Consider the following 20,000-nt stretch of genomic DNA (forward strand, 5'->3'; position numbering starts at 1 on the left):
GGAGGAAGGCCAAAGGTCTTCCTCACAAGTCCTGTGGATAACCTGGCAGGTGGCGCATGCGCTTTGGGCTTGGTGTTATATAAATAAGCACTATGTTCCAATTAAACCTTTTTTATTTCATAGATAAGACACTAGTTTAGACTCCCTGTCCGGAATGGTCCCAATTTTATTCATGTTCAAGGTCGATCCTGCTCTGGGAGTTGTCTTTTCACTTCAGTTGGTGCCAGTTTTGGTTTGGGAGTCAGCTCCTGACTTCCTCCCTTTCCCACGGCCGAATCCAACTCCTGCACCCTGCTTCCCACATGAATTCTTGAAGAAACCCATCTGCTTCGTAACACTAATCCCATATACATTTCCAATTATTCTCCCAAATTACTGATACAATTAGATCTTATTCAGCTGGAATCACACCCATTTATCATTTATCAAGGGGTGAGTTTGCGCCTCAGGCTCGGGGCGGGCGGGCGCTCCCCTCAGAGGGAGGCGCGGTCCCTTTAAGAGCACCGCGCATGCGCGGGGGGCGGCGCTGCGCGGGCCGCGTGTGGGAGCGGCCAAGATGGCGGCGGCCTGAGGGCGCTGATGGCGGGGCTGGCGCGGCGCCTCTTCTGCCGGGGCTTCTGCGCCCCGGCGGTGCCGCCGGGCACCCGCCAGCTGCGGCAGGCCGAGGAGGCCGCCCCGGTGTTCCAGTACGCGGGGAAGGCGGCCAAGCGCAAAGACCGTGTGTTCGTGTGGGGTTTCAGCTACTCGGGCGCCCTGGGCATCCCCAGCTTCGTGAAGCCGGACGAGGGCTGGAAGAAGCCGCGGCGCATCCAGGGCACGCCGTACCGCCTGGAGACGGAGGAGAAGGTGCGCCCGGCGGGTCTGCCCCGGCCTCCGAGCCCGCTCCGGGCTTAGCACAGCTGAGAGCGGCGTTTAAAGGCTTTGCTGTGATTCAGTGGTTGTATCGACATAGTGGTATTGCTTGGGATGAGGACTGTCTAACTGCAGCAGCGTAGAGTTTACAAAAGATGTATTTGTAATTTTGTCAGAGGCATTGAAGAGTACTTGCCAGCTAAAATGGGTCTCTTCCCGTGGCTCCCACCTGGCAAACGGGAAGCTTGTGTTGAAAATCATGTTACTCTTTTGTCAGCGTGTTTCGCTCGAGCTCTGCTCTCGAGTGCAGAGGAGGTCAGAGCGTTCACAGAATATTTGTAATATTCGGGAAGGGACTCAAGGATGACGGAGCGCAGCTCTGGCCCAGTGCAGGACAGCCCAGCAATCCCACCCCAGACCTGAGAGAATTGTCCGAACCCGCCCTGGGGCCAGGCCCTTCCCTGTTCAGTGCCCGGCCGCCCTCGGGGGTTAGAACCTTCTCAAATCCAGCCTAAACCTCCCCCAGCACAGCTGCCCTCGGCTCCTGTCCCTGGTCCCCAGCAAAGGTCGGGGCTGCAGACCCCAGGGGGATCTGACCTGTCTCCATTTCTCCAGGCCGAACACACCAAGTGACCACAGTTGCTCCTCATGTGACTCTTATGCTGGGTGCTTTTGTCAAAAGGAGTAAAACATGTTATTCACTTAATATCTCTGGGGTTTTTTGTTTGTTTGTGTTTAAATCTGCTGATGCAGGTCAGCAGACAGGTCTTTTTTGTGGTGTTGAATAGGGCCAAGGTAATGCAGAAATAAAGGTGTATGCACACAAAACCAAAACTTTTAAGGCAGAATGGTTGGACCTGTGTTCTCACCACTGTGCTTATCACAGAAGACTGGTAATTTTTGGACACCATACATGCCATGAATTTGGGCTGCATGTGAATGTAACTTAATGAAGAATGAATGCTGATGAGCAAGTAGCATGGAGTGAAGCTTGCTTTTCTAAGCCACAGCTTCTAACTGAAAGGTGTGGGTTTTGTCTGTCTTCAAAGATATCCTCTGCTGCCTGTGGTTATGGATTCACACTGCTGGCTTCTAATACCAGAGACATCACCAAAGTGTGGGGCATGGGGCTCAACAAGGATTCCCAGCTTGGATTTCAGAGAAGCAGAAGAGATCAAAGTAAGGATTTAAGTGTTTTAAAGACTTACAGGGTGACACTGCAGTATGCCTGTGGTACAGGAATCTTCATGAGTTTGGAGCTGTGAAAAACATCAGGAGCCTTTGATGCTGTCTCAGGTTGTGCTTTATTTTTTAAACAGATCTTTCTCTGAAATTTATATGTGTTTTTGTGTGCTTTGTAATTGGTCAACACGTGCCTCTGTTCTGTACACTGCACTTAATTAGTTTCATCTGGATAGGAATGTAGCTGTTTATTCTTCAAAGTGATGCTGGTTAATCTGTAGCTTTGAATCTATAGTTTGATAGTAGGCACAGTTTAGTTAATAAAATCATTTTGGCAGGATGATTTGCTCGCTTCTGTTACCTTTGCACTTAAAAACTAAAGCCCTTTAGTTTTCCTTCCCTTCTCAGTTAAGAGTTTTTTATACAGTCTGTGGGGCTTTTGTGAAGCTGTAGGGTTTAAAATTATTTTAATAGCAGGTTGCATTTTGAAGGAAAAACATGGTTTTCAGTCATTTTGTCTTACACCAGGCTCTCAAACTCCTTTAAGAAGGCGATTGCTGTGCAGAACATTGCCACCTACCACCGAAGACAGGAAAAACACAAACTTTCCTCATAGAATGGCCGAGTGCCTAGGCATTTTGTCATAAACAGTTGAGGAAAATCACAGTAGAAGCAGTTTTTGTCATTTTGATATATAAGACTGTAATCCGTCAAGGTAGGGTGTGTCTGATATGGGCAGAAGATTAAACTTGGTGGAGAAGCAGAAGAAAATTGCAGCATGTTGAGGTTTGCTGTGGTGCTGCTTTGTGGGGCGCTCTGGGTGGTTGTGGAAGTGTGTGCACACAGCAGGTGTGTGCTCAAGCAGCAGCTGTAAAATGCAGGGGCTGCAGAAGCTTCTGCTCACTTCTGCTTTTAAAGGTTTCAGCTTTTGCTGGGTCTAATGTATGTGCTGATGTCTTAGGAGTGTCTTGCAGTTACCTTTTTTTTATTATCTGACCTGGAAATTATTTTTGTCAGAGAATCCATTAGTAGGTTAAACAGTTTTGCAGTTCAAGGCTGTCAAGTAAGCGAGTGTGTTTGGTAAGATGGGTTGAAAATGTGAAGATCAGTGGGATTGCTACTGCTCCATGTTTAATGTACCCCCAGACAAGTTTTCCTTTGGGATGTGTTGCTCATTGCTGTTTTACAGGCTGACTTTGGTGCCTGGTGCTTCCAGCACTGCGTTGCTGTAGATACTTCATTTCCAAGGGAATTTGCAGCCTTCTGACTTTTAGATGGTTGCATCTAAACTACTGCATATTTCACACTCACCCCCTGTTCCTTACCCACCTCGTTGTCTCTTTTTCCAAATCCCCTCAGCAATGGTTACTACATATCCCAGTAGGATGTGTCTTTCTGCTGGAGGGAACAGAGAGAGGAAAAGGTTATTTAGCTTGGTGACTTCCAGGTGTTTCTAGACAGAGAGTTAGTTGTCTTTAAGTTCCTGCTCTATTGCATGGCAGATGCTCACCATTGGCAAGCTGCCTGTTGTGCTGCCTGTCCTCACATCCAGTAATGTCTTACCATGAAAGACCTGTATAGATTTTTAATTTTTTTTTAATCTTACGTGGTTTTTTGTTGTTATTTTTTATTTTTGGCTGTGTTTTTTTGTGGTTTTTTTTTTTTTTAGTTTTTATTTTTATTGAAGGCAGCAAGGGCCAGTAAAGTACTGCTCCCTGTATGCAATATTGCTTTGGGTCCTCTAATTTCTCTAATTACAATAACTTTGATATCAAGGCATTTTATCTCCTTTTAACTTTTCCCCTAGTATTGATTTATGGTTTGCTGTTCTTTCCCCCCTGCTCCAGTTGACTGTAACTGATTCTGTATTCTTCAAGTTGCTAAATCTCTTTTAAGTACAGCATGTCATTTTTCATAAACGTTAGATGTCTTATTCACTATGGACCTAGCCTAGCTAGTCTTTCTTGCATTCCTTAGTTCTGAAAGTGCCTGTAATCTGCTTTTCTTTAAGATTTTTTTTCACCTTTCCTGCTACTTTTTTGTGATTGTTGCTCTTGTACCTTGTTTGCAATATTCCCAGTTGCAAAGAACGTTTGTGTGTGATATTAAGCTCTAGTGATGCAGCTGTATTCACCAGAGTGGTTGAACATGCTGGTGAAAGCCTCAGTTTCACAATTCTGCCACCTGAAGCCTTAATAACATTCACCCTCTGGTAATTGTGGACTTTCATTTAGGCAGTGATTGACTTCAGCAATCTCCATAGCTTTTACCTTCTCCTTCTCTCTGTCAGCCTCTTTGGTTAGTGTCTTGGCTTTCTAAAATGTATCTGCTTCTATAACAAAGCAGAAGTAAGTGTGTGAATGTACAAGATCAGCAAATATTTGTTAGATTTACTTTGTGGAAACTACTGACTTAAAATTGTTCTCTTTTCCTTAAGCTAAGGGCTATGAATATGTCTTGGAACCATCTCCAATTCCATTACCACTGGAGAAACCACAGCAAACTCGAGTCTTGCAAGTGTCCTGTGGGAGAGCCCATTCCCTGGTCCTGACAGATAGTGAAGGAGGTACAATGTTGCTTGTGTTGGTGATGTCTATGGGTACCTGGCTATGCTTTTACTAAAAGCTTGAAAAAAATTGTCTTCTGTCCTTTAGAACTATATCCCAGCTGGGCTGTTTGCACTGTATATGGGATGCAGGCAGCTGTTGGCCTTTGTAGGATTTCTTCTGCGAGGGAAAGCCATGAGCTTCACTTGGCTCAAGTTGTAAATGTGTTGGGACTTTTTACTACAAGTTTTGTTTCTCTAGCCCCAGGTCTGGCTGAGTGCAGCCTGATTTTTTCACTCAGATGTGTTTTTGAACACAGATTTGGGTGACTATGCCAGTACTCCTGTGTTACTTCCCCTTTAAGCCCCAGAGTGACATGTTTATTAAATAAATAAATTAATTAGTAGTTTATCGAGAAGATCTTGTTTGTGAATTGTCTCTCCACATCTCTGGGAACTCTTTGGTGCAGTGTCTTCAGTGCTGCACCAAGTGATCCAGTGCAGCTTCTTAGTGAGCTGGTTGGTTCATTGATTCCCACTCCTGTGGGATTGCTGATCTGTTTCTGAGTCTCTTTGACAGTGGCAGGATGAGCTTGGCAATTCCCCACTGTGACAGACAGCGGGCTCCAGGCACTGCTGCTGTGCCTACAGCAATACTGCTGGTGAAAATGGATTCAGTCACTTTCATTCAAGTGGCCTTTGAAAAAAGCTTATACCTATTTTTACATTGCTGTTCTCTACCTTTCAGACTTAGAACTGACTGAAAATATTTTGAGGACCTGAAAAGAGGCTTTCAGGGTATTGCGCAGTAATAAAACTCGTGTGTTTTATAATTGTTTTTCAGTTTTCACAATGGGAAACAATTCTTATGGACAGTGTGGCCGGAAGGTTGTTGAAGATGAAATTTACAGGTGAGAATTCAAAGATCAGGAACTTTCTTATTGTTGGAAACATAATTGCATGAAAACAACCCTGCAGAAAAACCTGAAAGTGGAAAAGGTCTAGTAGTATAAGCATTTAATTTAAAATTAGGGAGTCTGAGAACTGAGGTTTTTATGCTGCAGGTGTCATACAAGCAGCCTTTGAACCCAGGCTTGGGCACTAGCATGCTGCTGACAACATTCACAAGAGACAAAAGAATATCAGCATGGGACAGTTCTTTTAGGGCGTAGTGGGAGAACCCAGCCTTCATAAATTGCTTGAGGTAATTGGTGTTAGTAGTTGGGCTTTCTCCCTTTAGCTGCTCAGAGTACCTGTACTGTTCCTGAGGATGTTAAAAGTGCCATTTAATTATGAAAGAGGCATCTTCTTGTTAAGTCTCTGTTGCATCTGCCTCTGAGTCTGATGCTTTTCCTTCACTGGGCTTTTTCTACAAAAAAACCCATTTCCTTCATTGGGTTTTTGTGAGTCTCACCAAAGCATAGGCTCAAAGTGCTTTGTATGATAGAGTAAATGAATAGTGGGAATATGTTGAGTTTCTGATTCCCTAGTAGGACCAAAAATTGCTCTGTGATCACAACACATGGTCTGTAAAGTTTGAGAAAATAGCTGTAAATAGGTAGCTTTTGTTAGTCTTGATACTGGAAGTCAGTCATTGGATTGTTGATAATCCCTGGTACTGTGAAAAAATGACAGAGATGTTAGCACTACACTGTGCTCTGGGATATCTGGTTTATCTCTAGCTAAGTGTAGTGTTTATATGGGTATTGCAGTATTGTGTCGTGTGTCTGCTCATTCTAGACTAGGGACTGACTTTGAGGGTTGCCCCTACCCCCAGTCACAAGAGTTTATATTTAAAAATGACAGTTCTAAACTTCTTAAATAAGAGAATATAGAATGATGTTCCTTCTTTGTGCAGGTATTTTGCAGTGAAACTACATGCAAACAAATTTCTCTACTTGTGGTAATAAAATGGCTTTCAGTAGAGGCAGGTTTACCTTTGTGTTTTTTTGCAGTCTTCTGAAATCCTCTGTGTTGCCTTTTCTCTTCTTGGTGGTTGGTTGGTGTCCAGTGGAAGCCATCTCATTCATCAGCTGAAGGAATTTGACAGCAGAGTTGTCCAGGTGAGAGGATCATCAGAGCTCAGTCCTGAGGATGAATTGGGAACCAGCTGAACAACCAGGCTCAGAGGGTGGCAGTCACTGGCTCGAAGCTGAGTTGAAACAAGTAACAAGAGTGGGACCCCAGGGGTCTGGGGTCCAGTCCTGTTTACATTTTCACTGGTGATCTGGGTCACAGAGTGTTCCCTCAGCAGACAGCAGGTGACATAAACTCTGAGGAGTTACTGATAAACCAGAGGGTGGTGCTGCCATCCAGAGGCTGCAGAAATAGGCCTACATGAACCTCATCAGCAGTGGAAATGGCCAAGTCCTATTGCTGGTGAAGAACGATTTCAGACACCACCATGGGCTAGGGGTGACCGTGTGGGAGGCAGCTGTGTGGAAAAGGCCCTAGGGTACACCAGGCTGACCATGACCCAGCAATGTGCCTTGCTGTAGAGAAGGCTAATGATACCCTTGGCTGCATGAGGAGGAGTGTTACCTGCACGTCAAGGAGAGGATTCCTCTTTTCTATTCAGCCACACTCAGAGTGCAGTGTCTACTTCTGGGCTCTCCACCCACTACTCTCTTCCTGTCATGATTTCTTGTTCCCCTTTGTCACTTTTGTATTGCTTAGGAGTTTAAATTTTGTCTTTGCCTTTTCAGAAATGAGCTGTGAAACCATTACTTATATTAGCACTAGGTCAGGTTCCTAGGAGAGCAAGGGACTGCAGGGCAGCAGAAACACTTGCATGTACACCCACCTGATGAGACTGTGCTGTAGTTCATCCTAAAACTGTTTTGAATTAGGCTTGCAAAACTTCTGATTGGACTTTGCATGGTTTTAATTTTTTTAGGGGGATTGAATACTTGGTACCTGCTTGTACTTTGATAATAGCAGTTATGTGCTTAATGTTGGTAGTCACTTTCTTACTTTGTTGATTAAATCCATTTAATCTTTGTTTAATTTTTAATGTCTGCTTTTGAATGACTTTTTCCTTGGCTTTGATTCCTGCCAAGCCTGTGGCAGACATGATGGCTAGTTCAACATAAATATAGATTTGAGAACAGCTGTGTGCCTAGAGTGCTTACATGGCAAAGAATCCCTAGCAGTTTGTAGCTGGCATCAAGAATCACGTGGTTAGCATCCTGTGAAGGGGGAGCTCTTATTTACTCTTTGCTGCTTTTATTGTGATACTGCTGAATCAAGCTTTCTCTCCTTATTTTGGATCTTAGAACAATTCAACTACAGCATTGCTTTCCATAAAGAAAATTCTGCTGATTTCTGTGTTGTATCTTGTGGTTCTTGGCCTTTCCTTTCCCATGTGATCAGGAGAAAAAGGCCAAAATGTGAACTGATGGACAGCATAGAGGTCATTGCTCAATTTATCTGTCACTAATGCTTCACTAAATCAAGTCTGAGCATGTAGCCTTTCCTGACTGACTTCTTGTTTGTATGCAGGTGGTGTGTGGGCAGGACCACAGTCTGTTTAGAACCAAGAAAGGTACAGTCTATGCATGTGGATGGGGAGCTGATGGACAAACAGGTAGGAACTCAGCTCAGCTTGCTTTTGAGGGAATTGATGAAAATAGCAAGCTGTCCTAATTGAGAAGTTGTGATGTGTATTTGTCATGCATGTGTGGACAGAAAGGGGCTGCTAATGTTTCCAGTTGTGTGTAGATGTTTTCAGTACTCTTGTGTAACCAAACTGAGACAATCCAGTTCATTTTTGAGGACCTTTAGGATGCTGCCCTGGCAATCCAAGCATGCACTTGGAGGAGTGTGTATCTGCTGTTTAAAGCTTCTGAGGGGATGTGGAAGTGACATGGGCAGCTTTGCTCTTCAGTTTGGTGCAGCTTTGCCTTCCTGGTTCTTGTTTTGGGGTCTGTTCTGTTCTTTTGAACTGACAAACAGCTTGGTAGCAGTTGCAAGCAATTTTAGCTTGGGATCCATGGGCAGGCACTTTTTATGGTGGCTTTTGCTGCAGAGAACTTCCTCCTCACCATCATTCCTACTGTTTGTTTTGCTGCTCCCAAAGCTGAGTTCTTCCCATGATTCTTTTGTGCCAATGTAGTGTAACCCAGCTGTCATCTATATTCTGTTTTTTTTTTTTCCAGGCAGCATCTTGTCATGTAAAGTGTTTGCTTCCCAGCCTCTTTTGCCATTTCCCCTGCTGTTGTCTTAACTGATTGCAGTGTGCTATCACTCATGGCTCTCCTTGCAGAAGACAGGATGCAGGCAGTTTGTAAAACTTCATCCCTGTTGGGATATCTGCCCGGCTTGGTTATTGTTCTTCAAACACTTTGGTCCATGCAGACAAGAGATATGAGATTCTGCAGAGTGTGTGAGGTATAAAGTTGTTGTGTACTCCAGAGAGGTGCTTTGGCTAGTAGCAGTGGTGTTTGTGACTACTTGTCTGTTGCAGCTGATGGACAGTAAGCAGTATGACCAGAAAGATTTGTTTCAGAGAAAGGGTGATTTTGTTATAGCATGACAAAAATGGTCCTATGCAGGCATTAAAAAATTGTGTCTGGAAAAGAAATTCTTCATAATCTCTACTTTTTTTTCCTTTCAGGTCTTGGACACTATAACATCACCAGTGTTCCTACTAAGCTGCATGGTGACATTGCTGGAGTAAACATTATCCAGGTCTCTTCCTATGGGGACTGTTGTCTGGCTGTTTCAGATGAAGGAGATGTCTTTGGTTGGGGAAATTCAGAATACTTGCAGTTGGCTTCTGTCACAGAAACCACACAGGTCAGTTCACCTGAGAGTGTATTTTTGTGTTTCAGTTGAGCTGCTGGGCACGGAGTTAAAAATTACATGTTTCTCCCAATTCTTAGTTCTTTTGACAGCAGATGCAAACACCACTAGCAGGCTACTTTTACATAAGCTTACAAAACCAACCTGTCTGATGTGTTTATGTAGCTTTAGGGGGCAATATGTTTCCCCATTTTTTTAGGCAGAGGTTTGTGTCACCTCACCCCATTTTATTAGTCTAAGGACTCCATATTTTTCTTTCTCCAGCCAATGGACTTTGCACCAAATTGAGAGCCAGCTCAAGTGCTTTTGCTCATTTCAGGATAGGAATTAATTTTTTGGCTGGCTAATCTAGGATTTCAGGTGATACTACTTTGAGCATAGTGCTGATCCAGATGGCCCTTGGAAATTCCTTCCAGTCAAACTTGTATGATGGTGAATTTTTCATGGACATCCTTAGTGGATTTATAACTGAAATTCCAGTGTCTCACAGATAAAAGGATTTTTTGAGCAAACTTAGATGTGGCATTGGTAAGGTGCTTTCTTTACACTAGGCATTGTACTACTGGGGTAATTAGGCTGTTGGTCTCATGTTACAGCTACTTGAGGAAATAGACTCAAGAAATTAATCAATACTCAAGCAACTTGTGGCAGAAGGATAAGAGCAGACAATTTTATTAGAATAGCTTTAGCAAAATTTTAGAAAGCTTTGTTTCCTGTCCCTCTTCTCGTGTAACCTTAATGTAGAGCTAAATGCTGAGACCCATAAGGCCTGAGGACAATGATCATGCACTGTAGCAGTTTTCCTGGTTGGGTGTGTGAAGGAGGTCTGTGGCATCTGAAATGGATGAATGGCACATTTGCCAAAAATAAAGAGTCTGAGCTAAAATACAGATGCAGTCCGAGGTGTAGAATGGCAGAGCTATGAAATGGGAGATTGCTCTTTACATATGTCAAGCTGTGTATGTATGTTGTGTTGGGCTGTACCAAATAAGTGTGATTTTAAGTATTTTTTCCCTAATATGTTAAAAAATGCCACTGCAGGCTGAATTTTAGTGATCTAATCCAGTGTGAAGACTTGAAGACATGCTCACTTATTGACGTCCCCATTGTGTCTGAATTTAAAAGCCAGGGATAAGAAGCAGTTATTAGTCATTCTCAGCCTTGTTGCCATGCATGTAAGCTTTTTAGTAGGTAACTTTTTCCACCTTGTCCTCACCTTAATGAATTTCCTGTAGGTTTTTTTTTTTTAATTTTGGGACTTGCATTCATTTTATTATTCAAGCAATAAAGGTTGTATCAGGAATCCAGTGTATGTAAGCTCTAACCAGAACTAGACAGCAAGTTAAAATGTATGTCTACTTTGCAGTTTACCTTGTCTCTAACAACGCTTCTGCAATCGTGTACAGGTGAATGTTCCCAGGCATTTGCCATTCAAGATTGGGAAGATAAAGGAGGCTGCCTGTGGAGGGACTGGCAACGTTGTGCTAACAGGTGAGTTCACTTCTAGAATCATTCACTTTGGTGCAAGGCCACACAGTAGGTGGATTTTGACATTTTGAAACAAGTATCTTGTTTTTTGGAGACAGGGAAATACTGCATGTTATGAGGAAAAAGCTGGGAGACTGAGAAATCTGATTTAATAATATTCTAGAGGAGTTGTTTTCACTAGTGCAGAGCATTGCTGCAGTGTGTGCTGTTGAGTGCTCTGCAGAGGAGAGCAGGGGCATGGCAGCTCTTTGCTCTTCTGGTCTCTTTTGCTGGTCACAGTGAGTATGGCCTATAATGAATATGGATATAGGGAGGAAGTAAGGCAACGCTTGAGAGAAAGTAGAGCCCTTCAGACTCCATATGAATCAGACATGTTTATAAATAATGAACTGGGATGGAAAAAAGAAAGTTATGAGAACAGTGAAACTGTGCAGCAGGTCCTTAGTGGCTGTTCTTTGGACTGTGGGTGTCTGGGGAGCATAGCTGGAGGCTTGCTGCATGAAGGAATGAGGGAGGGGATTGTATTACTTTCTTGAAGGATTATCTCCATGAATATGCTAATATTTATAACAGGGGTGTTGTGAGGACCAGAGCTTCTAATATGAAGGGAACAGAGCTACCTGATTTAGAAACTTACTCCTTTTTATGCTGTGCAAGTGTTGCCTTTCCCAGGCACCAATGCCAGGCAGAGTGACATCCAGTTGCTGGTTTGGGCATGCACCAAATAAACTCTCAACCTCTGTCCCATTAGTCAGTAGTATTTTATCCAGCTCACTCTTGTGTTTGCATTATTTCCCTATGAAAGGTCTGCCTAGGAGGCTTGATTTGCTTGCATAGCTTAGGAAAGGATTGAGGCATTTAGATGGGAATGCATTATTTGCAGATTTTAAATAATCAGAAAGTGTTAGAATGACCTGAAAGAAAGGAGAATATCCCTTTGGTTCTGATTAACTCTTGGTTGTGGCATGAATTTCACAAGCACAGACTTTCTTACAAATGTGTTCTTATTGTAATGCAGAAGAAGGAAATGTTTTTGTCTGGGGATATGGAATTCTTGGGAAAGGACCAAACCTAATAGAGACAGCAGTGCCAGAGATGATCCCACCCAGCCTTTTTGGCTGGTCAGACTTCAATCCAGACACCCGTGTTGCTCATGTTCGCTGTGGACTCAGCCAATTTGCAGCACTTACAAGTAAGTTTCTCACCCTGCTGTCATGGGAGAGGTCATGTTGCTGTGTTATTGACAGAAGAGAAAAAAAAGCAAAAAAACCCACCAAAACCAAAGCAAACCCGAAACAAAAAAACCCTACACCCAAAAAAATGTACCCATCTTTCTTGAAATTGAAGGCACACTGGAATGCAGCAGCAGGGAGCCAGACAGCACATTTACAGATGTCAGCATGGTTCCAGGCCTATGTTTGTGCTAATTTATGCGTTAATTAAGAAAGTGTTATTTGTCTTTACACAAAAAACTTTTCTCATACACAAAATCCAGAAGATTTTTTCATTTTCCTGTATAAAATGAGCAGTTTAGAAAATTAATGTGATAAATGAACAAACTAAAACTGATTCTAAATGAAGCTAGATACCATTTTCTTGGCATTCCTGGCCAATTGAGTTAGCAGCCTGAGGTGGGCAGACCCAAGCATTTAATATGCAAAGGTTATGATACTGTGCTCTGTGCTCCCTGGGTGGGTTCTCAGCCTTTGAAGGTTTGAAATTTGAAAGGCATTTACCATCAGGCATCAGTTTCAGAGATCCAGCTGGCAGCAGGAAAAAATGCCAGGGCTGAGTCCTTTGGGACAAACAGTATGTGTGACACTGTCAGTTTGGTTGCAGGGTGCTTGTAAGTGGGCTCCCCTTGGTATTCAGAAAGAGTGTTCTGGTTAAATTGTTAATCATACATAAAAATTATATTGTGTTTTGGTTGTTTCTGTTGTGGAGCTGATCCAAACACTTCTGAGACCTGTGTGTTTTCCTGAGAAGCTCAAAACTCTTCAACTGTTGAACACAAATGTTTGCCTTTCCCTAGCTGTCATTAGAAGGTCACTTCTTTCAGACAGTCAAATAAGCAATCTCCAGGTGATGGCTTGGGACAGATCTCACTGCCTTGCTTATTGGATTTGCTCTGGTGATCCCTGATCCAGATAACTGCAGTTGTCTAACTTTCAGCACAAATTATTCACTTCACAAATTATTCCCTGGAATTTCTGCTGCTACACTCTTCCTTCAAATAAAATTCTGATGTAAGAAGGGGAAACAAAGATTTATGCACAGAACTTGGTTCTTGTACTGCTCATTAGGCATAATTTTCTCCAAACACAAGTACATTTATTGTACATTGAAGTAAATCTGGTAGCTGTCATGCTGCTTGTATAACCCTGTATACTCCCAGAAACACTGTAGCCACATTTGACAGCATCATAAATAGAATTCTTCCTTTTTAATGACTCTGTTCTTTTCTGTTTTTTTCTCCTGTGTAGACAGAGGAGAACTGTTTGTGTGGGGGAAGAATCTAAGAGGGTGCCTGGGAACTGGAAGAATGGAAGACCAGTATTTCCCATGGAGAGTAAGGATGGTGGTATTAAGGCCAAGAGTATATTATTTGGCTAGTTTTTGTTATCCTGAGGGCAAAGATTATCACTTGCTGTGTAGTTTTGTTGAGTAATTCTGAAAGGAGTGGAAGGCTAAGATGATATAGAATGCTTTGTTTTCCAGAGGTCCTTGTGGAGCCTGGGAATGGAGGTACTCAGTAAACATTTTAGTCTGCTATGCCAGTAATGATTTTGAATCCTGAAACAGCATCTGGTGCTGTGCCACCACATCTGAACAGCTTTCATCTTCCTGTCCATAACATCTGCTTGCTACCCTTCCTGCCTCTTCCTTCCCCTTCTGACCTGCTCTTCTATTTGTATGTGCTGCAAAGAAAACCATCAGTATTGGTCATCTGTCAAAATCATTACCTAAATAAGGTGAACGTTTTGGTTCGTAGTGGCTACAGGTCCACATAGTGGTGGGCTTCCTTCCCATCTATGGTGGTGGGTCAGTGGGCTGACTGGCAGGTTATCCAGGAGGTCCTTACTCAGCTGTCTCACAGTGCTTCCAGTTCTACTGCTTCCTCTGAGAGCCAGACTCAGCGGATGTAGAAGTGTCTTTGGTTCTGGAGTTCAGCATTCAGCCTAACAGATGCTCCTGGTCTCCATGAAGGCTAAGTAGGATATGAGGGAGGCAATCAGTTGGACCATCCTGGAGTGTCTGTCTGAACTTGCAGTAAATGTGTTTCTGTAGTATGCTTTCTTCTTTGTTTAAAAATGAACAAAACCAGACCAGCTCTGGAACATTTGCCTAAAATCACAGTGCTGTGGCTGGGTGGAATTTCTGAATTCATTTCCCCAGATGTAGGCATTGGGGGTTATGCTCTTTCAGACAGCCAGCTCCTGTCTGACATTACTGTGGCAATGTGCCAGGATCCTTGTCTGTGACCTCCTGCCCTAGAAGTAGCTGCTGTCCTCTCTCTTGGCTCTGAGGAAAAACTTGCTTTTTTAGACTCTGCTTTCTTCAAGTTTGAAGCCAGTTTTAAGTGAATAAGCTTCAGGAGTGAGGAGCTGGTCTCTTTGCATCAAAGCACAAACTGCCTTAGGCTGAGTTGAGCCTTTGCCTTGTTCCAGTTCTTGCTGATGAAAGAAGGGGCAAATCCCTGTGGTGCTTGGGCAGATCCTCTTCCTAATGTCTAGGTTATGCTCTGTTCAGTCATGCTGCTTCTGCTGCTGAACAGATGGGCTGAGGCTCCAATCTCCTCACTGTCTGCTGGTGAGCCTGCTCTTCTTTCTCCTTCCAAAGCTTTATGTGCTTCTGTGAAGGAAAGAGAGGAGTATTTCACAGCTCAGTGCACAAGCCTGCTTGGTGCTGAATCTTGCTCTTTCTGTGTTTTCTAGTTGGCACTTGCATTGGTACAAAACCCTGTGAAATTAGTGACATGTTGAGTGGAAGGATGAGAAATAGGAACTGCCAGGTGTGAAGTATGAGCTTGATAAACAACCCACTCTCCTGTGTTTCATCCAGGTGACTGTACCCGGTGAGGTGGTGGATGTGGCCTGTGGAGTTGATCATATGGTCAGCATGGTCAGGTCTTTCACCTAAGGATGCTGCTGGGTCTCAGCACTGTACCAGGGCAGTGCAGAGACTTGGTGACAAGCTTCTTGGAAAGGAAAACTCACTTTATGAAACCAAGGGACTGTGAGCAGAGACAGCCGCAGCAGTGTCTGGGTGCTTTATCGTCCCTGCATTAGTGGAATGCTCTGCCTGGCTGCAGGAAGGAAGCACATGCCCTGAGGAGTGTGGAAATGCACAAAGGAGTGCTCTGGCTCCTGCGTGATGAGCTCCCAGAGGATCTGAGGCCCGGCCTCAAGCTGGTGAGCCCCTCTTTGCCTGAAGATGAAGAGCATCTCCCTTAAGGAAGACTGGCATGGGATGAAATCTACAGCACAGAACATTGATACATGGACATTTCCTGTCACTAGCTCTGGAGTGTCAGCATTGGGCAGAGCCAGACTATATCTCAAGGGAAAATTTGTGTGGTTTTTAATTACTATTATGTGGAAGAGTGGTCATGCTAGGTCTTGAAGCCCAGCACGGCTGTCCTGCATGGCCACCCTCAGCTGCACTGTGCCCAGGCTGTTGTCCTGTGCAGAAACTGGATGCACAGCCCTTGGAGGCAGTGATGTGTCTCTGGGCTGTTGATGGCTTTCTATGTTAGTGCTAAAGACTGAACACCAAAGGAACACATTCAAAGAGTGTTTGCAGGGGTAAGTACTATTAAATAAGACAGGCTCTCTGTGCTGCAGGAGGACAGATGGATGGTGACAGAAGCCAATCTAGCTTATTGAGGAAGGCTGGAAACAAAACCCTGCAAAATCCTGCTCAGGCATGGATGTGAGCAGTGCTCACTGCCCCTCAGGTACCTTTGTCTCCTTGTGCTGATCACACATCACTGCCTTTTTTTTTTTATTCCCCACACCCTTTCTGTTTTCAGAAGTATGGCTCTCATTTGCAATTAGCTGGGTATTTCAGGATTGCCTAGCAGGGGAAGGACTCTTAATGGGTAAGAAGCAGAATTTCATTCCTTGGTACCTTCTTAGCAGTAAGTTGATAGAGATGGGATGCAGTAGCTGTGAGTATCTGTAGCAGGCACTTACCCAATCTCACACCCAGGTGTGGGAAACTGTCTCCTGTGAAACAGTCCAAACATCAGGCAGAGTTGTGCCTTTTCTCTCTGTGTGGGGTACTTCTAGTGTGCAAACTATTTTGGTGGAATCCAAGGTAGTAGGTTTTCAATAAAGTGATTATAAAATCTTTATCCGTAGTAATAGGAATATTCTTGAGCATGATTTGCTCATGCATTGATTGGATCTGCATTCGAAGTGCAGCATTTTGGTTCACAGTTATGTGATGGGAAACCACTTCTGTCAGCTGAGCCAGCTCCACACCTGCAGGACTGATAGTGCTGTAGTCAGGCATTGCATCCATGGCCCCATGGGACGCCACCATGTTGGCTTCATTAGATGACATTCTGTACCAAAACTCAATGTGTAAACTTTACCTTGGTTAAATAAGTTCTGAAGGGTTTGCATAAAAGATAGGAAAGGTGAACCAAAGTACATGGAAATAGAGACACCTCTCTTGAGTATTTGTTGAGTAGTAGTTTCTGTGTAACAGGTATTGCTGGGTGGGGAGGCAGAACTGCTGCTATGAAACTGGCAGACTTCACTACTCTGAGCTCCCATTTGGTTGGCTTTAATTTACACCTGATTCTACATGCAACCTGGGCGACTTGCAGTGCCCAAGCCTGTCTTGTTGGCCTTATGGGAGTAGGTTTGCCCTTTCAACTAGAGGAGGCTTATTAAACATGGAAAACACATAGAAAAACTGGTGAGAAAGGTGTTCCAAACAGTTCTCCATGGATGTTGCTGTTGAGGTGGGCTGGTTAGTGCTGGGCTCTCAGCTGCTCCCATTTCCCATTCCCAGCTGCTTCCCAATGCACTTTGGGGCTGGGCCTTCTGAAGAGCTGGGTTGAGTCCTTGTCTTGCATTCTTGCTGTACAATAAATTGCAAATTTTTGTTAATGAGATGCCAGTGAGGTCCTCAGCCCTCAGTAGGAGTGTTGTATGGCTTAATGCAATGGGGGTGTTTGTGCCTCCACTGCAGTGGTTGTGGACATTCTCAGACATGTTGCTTGTGGGAGCAAGGTTAGTGGCAGTGAGGGCAGCAAGCACCAGCACTTACCCATGGTTTGGTTACAGTGTGGGGGGAGCATTTTGACTTTAGCCAGGTGACCCCAACCTGCTCTGTCATCCCTCCCCCATCAACAGGACAGGGAGAGAGAATCTGAAGGAAAACATGTGGGTTGGAACAGGAACAGGGACCTGTTACCATCATGGGCACAGCAAACTCAGTCTGGAGAGATTATTGCCAATGAAATAGAGCAGGGTAATGAGGAATTAGTATGTTTTAATAGAAGTCTAACAGTGCCTTTGCCACACATCTCCCTTCTTCCCAGGCTCAGCTCTGCTCCTGACTTTACTACTTCTTCATCTCCTCTACTGACCCTTGTATTTACATGGTTGTCTGTCTCAGATTCTTACTCCTTTCTTTTGGCTGCTGCTGTGCAGCAGTTTTTCTCCTTTCTAAAATACAGTTCTTTGAGAGCTGCTGTTGCTGATGGCTCAGTGTTAGCTCAGAAAAAGAAAATGCCCTCTTCCCTGCCACACCCCCTTGTCTGTTGAGGGCAGATCCAACCTGTGTGGCTTATGCTCCTCCTGCAGGATCAGGGCCACACAGGAGCCTGGCTGTGCTGGGGTAGCTTCAGGTCACTGCCATTGTGAACTGCAAAGCGACTTTGCATCATTTTGTCCTTCAAAGTATGGCAAAGTAGACAGCCCAAAATATACCAGCAACCCTAAATATACCTGCAGTGAGGGAGTGTATGGGCCAAGGAGGCACTTGGGGAGCAGCTCAAATTAGAACTAGAATAACCTACTTGATTTGGCATTGATGACACAAGTGATTTGTCCTCAGATGAGCACTGTGCTGGCGTGTTTGGCTTAAAATAGCCCAGAAGGGCTTTGGGATGGTCCCCTGGTGCCGAGCCCTGTGCAGGAACAGCTCCAAGCACTGCAGTGGCCCAGCAGGGTTGCCACAGCAGCTGAGGGCTGCAGGAGCTGCAGGAAGGATGGGGGAGAGATTCAGGTCCAAGTGTACCTGCACAAGCTCAGGCCTCCACACCCCACCATCCCAAGGGGTTCTGGCAAATCCCTGCTGGGGAGCTGAATCCAGCACGGCTGCTGGGCTGCCCTGCAGCCCCCACACAGCAAAGCTGTCTCATCTGTCAGCAGACGGGCCCACTGGGAGTAAAACACATGAACACCTGTAAGACAAAGATTATCTTAGGCACTTGCTGTGTTACAACAGACTTTTCTCTACAGGATCCTTCGAAAACAGATGAGTCAGAGAACTAATAATTAGCCTTAGGCATTCAGAATACTCCTGGAACAATATTACTTCACTGTGCTTCATCATAACTCATAAAAATACATTTTTGTAACATTTTTTGCAAGGGGCTGGAATATCCCCCATCTCCCTCCAGTGCCCCAGCACCTCCTGCTCAAAGGGGTGAGCCTGGGCAGGTGAGCTAAGAAAAACACTGATAGGAGAAGGCATCAGTGTCTTGGGGTCTGGACACCAGTCCTCAGTCCTGTCATTTACCTTAAGATGCCATTTGCTTTTGTGGGTAGTTGCAGGCAGTGTTAAGGTTGTGTGGCAGTATCTGTGCTTATTCATTTGGGTTTTTGTTTTACTGGCTTAAACCCCTGAGGCAGTGCTCTGCATTAAGGCTGTATTCCATATTAACACTCCCTCAGTTAATTTCTTACATGAATGTTTTAACACTTGATCATGAGACTAAACAATGGATTACACTATACTAAAAAGGAGATGCTTTTCTTGACTACAGTTTATGTAGATGAGCTGCTTCCCTTTAAATGGTTAAAACTGTAATAGGGTGATGATGTGTCTGATTTCACTGTTTTTCTTGCACACTTCACACAGGTTATTCAGCTTTTTCTTGCAGACCATGTGACAATGGTACTGTGCACCACGCTGCTGTCTGAGACTCAGGACCCACAGTGCCTGCCCTAAAATAGTCCATGAGGAGGCTGAGTTTGTTCCCCTGCCCCTGCTGGGGTGCAGGGCTCTGGGGGTGTCCTGCCAGCATCTCTGGGGGGCTGCCCAGACTCCTGGGCACTCTGCAGTGAGCAGGTAAAACTGCATCTGGCAAATACACTAGCAGCATCTCACTGACCTCTTATTTTCAAAGAAGAGGATAGGGCAAGTTTGGTGGCTTCCAGAGAACAGCTGGAGCATGGAGATGGTGGTGGGTTTCATTTTTAGGGGTACAATGCACCCAGAGACAGGACCTGGCCACCAGAGAGACTTAGGGATGTCTGGTGGCCTTCCTAAACTCTGTGTGTGTGTGAGTGACACCTAACATGGCTGTAGATGAAATAAATGAGTTACATCTTGCAGACAGTGCCAAGCTCTGCTTTATTTTCATCAGTTTGATCAGTACAAAAGCAGACAGCATAAGTTCCACTTTTTTTTCTTTTTCAGTTTAATTACTTTACAAAGTACAAAATATACTGTCATTTATTTTGGAACATTAGGATTTTTTCTTTCTGTTTTGTTTTTTCATACAGTACATAAATCTCAGCTTTTCAGCATAAGACCAGCAAAGAAAAGCAGCGTGTGCACTTGCTGGGAAAGCAAAGCAGCCACTTCTCAACGCCACACAATGTCCAGTGCATGATCCCAAGCTGCTGCACCACTCCTGTGCCTGGTGGTGTAAAATCCCCCTTGTGCAGAGGTGATGAAGGCAGCTGCTGCATTCAGGCTCCCCTGTGCTTTGTACCCCCAAGCTTGCAGGAACTGCCCACCCACACCTGCAGGGCTTGGCCCCACTGAGCCCCTGGGCACTGCTCACAGGGCAGGTGCTGCAGCCCAGAGCAGGAGGTGTACCAAAGGCCCCTGCATGGGCAGGATTACCCCACCCTGCCTGTTTACATCAGATCTGGTAATT

At 44.5% G+C, this 20,000-nt stretch overlaps 1 protein-coding gene across 2 annotated transcripts; it reads left to right on the forward strand.

The window, feature by feature from the left end:
* The first annotated feature begins 525 nt into the window (after positions 1–525).
* RCC1L (RCC1 like) lies at positions 526–19,449 on the forward strand. Of its 2 annotated transcripts, XM_021541736.4 has the most exons (11): positions 526–846; positions 1,902–2,031; positions 4,472–4,600; positions 5,424–5,490; positions 6,591–6,642; positions 8,081–8,165; positions 9,195–9,376; positions 10,789–10,873; positions 11,889–12,062; positions 13,354–13,439; positions 14,933–19,449. In XM_021541736.4, exons 1-11 carry the CDS (start codon positions 580–582, stop codon positions 15,008–15,010), a joined length of 1,335 nt encoding a protein of 444 aa, XP_021397411.2. In that variant the 5' UTR covers positions 526–579; the 3' UTR covers positions 15,011–19,449. The 2 variants fall into 2 exon arrangements, with proteins under 2 accessions (XP_021397411.2, XP_021397409.2); XM_021541734.4 differs by having other exon boundaries at positions 13,354–19,449.
* Positions 19,450–20,000: the final 551 nt, after the last annotated feature.

The sequence above is a fragment of the Lonchura striata genome, chromosome 19, assembly GCF_050655825.1.
Source record: "Lonchura striata isolate lonStrDom1 chromosome 19, ASM5065582v1, whole genome shotgun sequence".
NCBI classification, from domain to species: domain Eukaryota; kingdom Metazoa; phylum Chordata; class Aves; order Passeriformes; family Estrildidae; genus Lonchura; species Lonchura striata.